The sequence below is a fragment of the Rana temporaria genome, chromosome 1, assembly GCF_905171775.1.
Source record: "Rana temporaria chromosome 1, aRanTem1.1, whole genome shotgun sequence".
Lineage (NCBI taxonomy): Eukaryota > Metazoa > Chordata > Amphibia > Anura > Ranidae > Rana > Rana temporaria.
Genome location: NC_053489.1, coordinates 573,094,286 through 573,097,268, shown reverse-complemented (window position 1 = coordinate 573,097,268; position 2,983 = coordinate 573,094,286). Strand labels below are relative to the sequence as shown.

The 2,983-nt window shown below is 47.1% G+C and overlaps 1 protein-coding gene across 1 annotated transcript; it reads left to right on the top strand.

Annotated features, from left to right (window-relative positions):
- The first annotated feature begins 664 nt into the window (after positions 1 to 664).
- On the top strand, positions 665 to 2,287 carry LOC120940263 (tigger transposable element-derived protein 1-like). Its single transcript, XM_040353011.1, has one exon. The coding sequence runs from the start codon at positions 665 to 667 to the stop codon at positions 2,285 to 2,287; it is 1,623 nt and encodes a 540-aa protein (XP_040208945.1).
- The last annotated feature ends 696 nt before the right edge of the window (positions 2,288 to 2,983 follow it).

Here is a 2,983-nt window from a genome sequence, read left to right as displayed (position 1 = left end):
CGGTTCACGAACAGGAGCCGCGGCCATTTTAATGCTATTTCCAGGCTGTCACATGGTCGTGACTTCCTGTAGGAAGATCGTGGAGAGAAGAAGACACACAGAAAGAAGTGTACTGCGAGTACTGTGCATACATTTCAAGGTATTTTTTTATTTTTGGTGTGCTTTTTAGCACATACAGTACTGTACTGTACTACAGTACTGTTCTTGCTGTATTGTACAGTTCACTGGACACCCAATATGGCTCCCAAGAAGCATAGTGGAAAAGAATAAAGTGCAGAGCAGCAATGAAGGTGACAAGAACAGCAATGCAGGTGACAATGTGCAAAGTGGAAATGCAAGTGACAATGTGCAAAGGGGAAATGCAAGTGACAATGTGCAAAGGGGAAATGCAAGTGACAATGTGCAAAGTGGAAATGCAAGTGACAATGTGCAAAGTGGAAATGCAAGTGACAATGTGCAAAGTGGAAATGCAAGTGACAATGTGCAAAGGGGAAATGCAGGTGACAAGAATGTGCAGCGCAAGCATGGGGGCAAAAAGAAAGTGCAGAGCAGTAGTAAAGGTGACAGCAAGGTTGTGAAGAAAATAACCATTGAGCTGAAGAAGGAAATTATAGAAAAGCATGACCGTGGTATTCGTGTGACTGATCTGGCCTCGGAGTACAAGATGGCAAAGTCAACAATCTCGACTATTCTGAAAAACAAAGCCGCCATCAAAGGAGCTGATGTTGCAAAAGGAGTAACAATGTTAACCAAGCAGAGGACGCAAGTGCTGGAAGAGGTGGAAAAACTTTTGCTTGTGTGGTTGAATGAGAAACAGCTGGCAGGTGATAGCGTTAGTGAAGCTATGATCTGTGAGAAAGCCAGGAAATTGCACAGTGATTTACTGCAAAGAAGCCCCTCTACAACTGCAGCAAGTGACGAATTTAAAGCCAGTAGGGGGTGGTTTGAAAAATTCCGCAGGAGAAGTGGCATCCACAGTGTGATTAGACATGGTGAGGCTTCCAGTTCTGACAAGGCCGCAGCAGAAGCCTACAAGTTAGACTTTGCGGAATTCATGAAGACAGAAGGATACGTCCCTCAACAAGTGTTCAACTGTGATGAAACAGGGCTCTTCTGGAAAAAAATGCCGAACAGAACCTATATCACGCAGGAGGAAAAGGCACTACCAGGGCACAAGCCCATGAAGGACAGATTGACCCTTTTGCTGTGTGCCAACGCAAGCGCCGATCTGAAAATTAAACCACTACTGGTGTACCATTCTCAGACCCCTCGTGCATTTAGGGAACAAAATGTGAACAAGGCCAGACTGCCCGTCATGTGGAGAGCCAATGCCAAAGCTTGGGTCACAAGGCAATTGTTTATGGAATGGCTGCACGAGGTGTTTGCACCGACCGTCAGAAAATATCTTTCTGATAACCAGCTGCCTGAAAGGTGCCTTCTTCTGATGGACAATGCCCCGGCACACCCTCCAGCCTTGGTGGATGATATGGATGCTGAGTATGACTTCATCAAGGTAAAGTTCCTCCCCCCCAACACAACACCACTTCTGCAGCCTATGGACCAGCAAGTCATTTGCAACTTCAAGAAGCTGTACACAAAGGCGCTCTTCACTAGGTGTTTTAATGTCACTGAAGAGACGTCCTTGACTTTGAAAGACTTCTGGAAGAAACATTTCAATGTTGCCCACTGCATTAACCTCATTGACAAAGCCTGGGAAGAGGTCACTCCCCGAACCCTAAATTCAGCCTGGAGGAAACTGTGGCCAGAATGTGTCGCTGAACGTGAACATGACATTGAAGTGCCTGATGCTGAGGTAGTGGAGGAAATTGTGTCCATGGGCAAGAGTATGGGTCTGGACGTTGATGGTGCTGATGTGGAAGAGCTTGTTGAGGAACATAGGGAGGAGCTGACCACGGAAGAACTTTCTGAACTCCACAGTGAGCAGCAGAAGGCACTTCTTGAGGAGCATTCCACTGAGGAAGAGGAAGAAAGGGAGGAGGTTAGCAGTGATGCCATAAAATCCATTATGCAAAAATGGAATGAGTGCCATGATTTTTTTGAAAAGCACCACCCCAACATAACTGTCGTGGACAGAGTGTTAAATCTCATGAATGATAATGTGGTCTCTCATTTCCGGAGGGTTATGCAGCGCAGGAAGAGACAAGTGACATTGGACAGATTTTTCAGCAAAACTGAGCCTGCAGCTAGGAGACAAAGGAGAGAGGAAACCCCTGAAGGAGATCCCCCTGATGTCCTTATGGAGGGGGACTCTCCCTCCAAACAATAACTGCCTCCCACCTGCCTCCCACCTGCCTTCCTCCATGCCAGAAGTCATCACAAGCAAGGTTAGTGTCCTCTCTTTATACATTACTATACTGTACTAATGTGTATTGTAATTTTTGTGCTTCAAAAACCCCCAAAAAAAGGTCAGCACGGATTAACCGGATTTACATTGAACCCTATGGGAAAATGTGCCTCGGTTCGCGACCAATTCGGTTCGCGACCAGAGTCAGTTCACGAATTAAGTTCGTGAACCGAGGTATCACTGTATCTGCCTCTTATTTGCCTATACATCTGTAGCACCCCCTAGCATTGCTAGAGTGCTATAATAGGATGTTTTTGTGATAGTGGAGGTAAATTTTCAGGCTTGGCTGGCAGCCAAGCCTGTGTGTTTTTTTTCTGGGCTGGGTGAGTGACTCAGGTAGACTGGATGACTCAGCAGCAGCTTCTCCGGCAACATCTCCCTGCCTCCCTGCCTTGACCAATCCCATCAGAAGGGTTGACTGAGGGCAGGCCACCTCAAATACTCAGGGTCAGACTAGCAGGGGCAAGGTAGAGTTCAGGTATCAGAGAGGTACTCACCGAGGCCGAGATGCTGAGAGCGGTTCTCTCTTGCAACTAAGTACACTTCACCCCTGGTGGTGGTACAGAGGGTGAAGGGCACAAAGAGGCACAAGCCAACAGAAGGCTGGGCAGGTCTTGC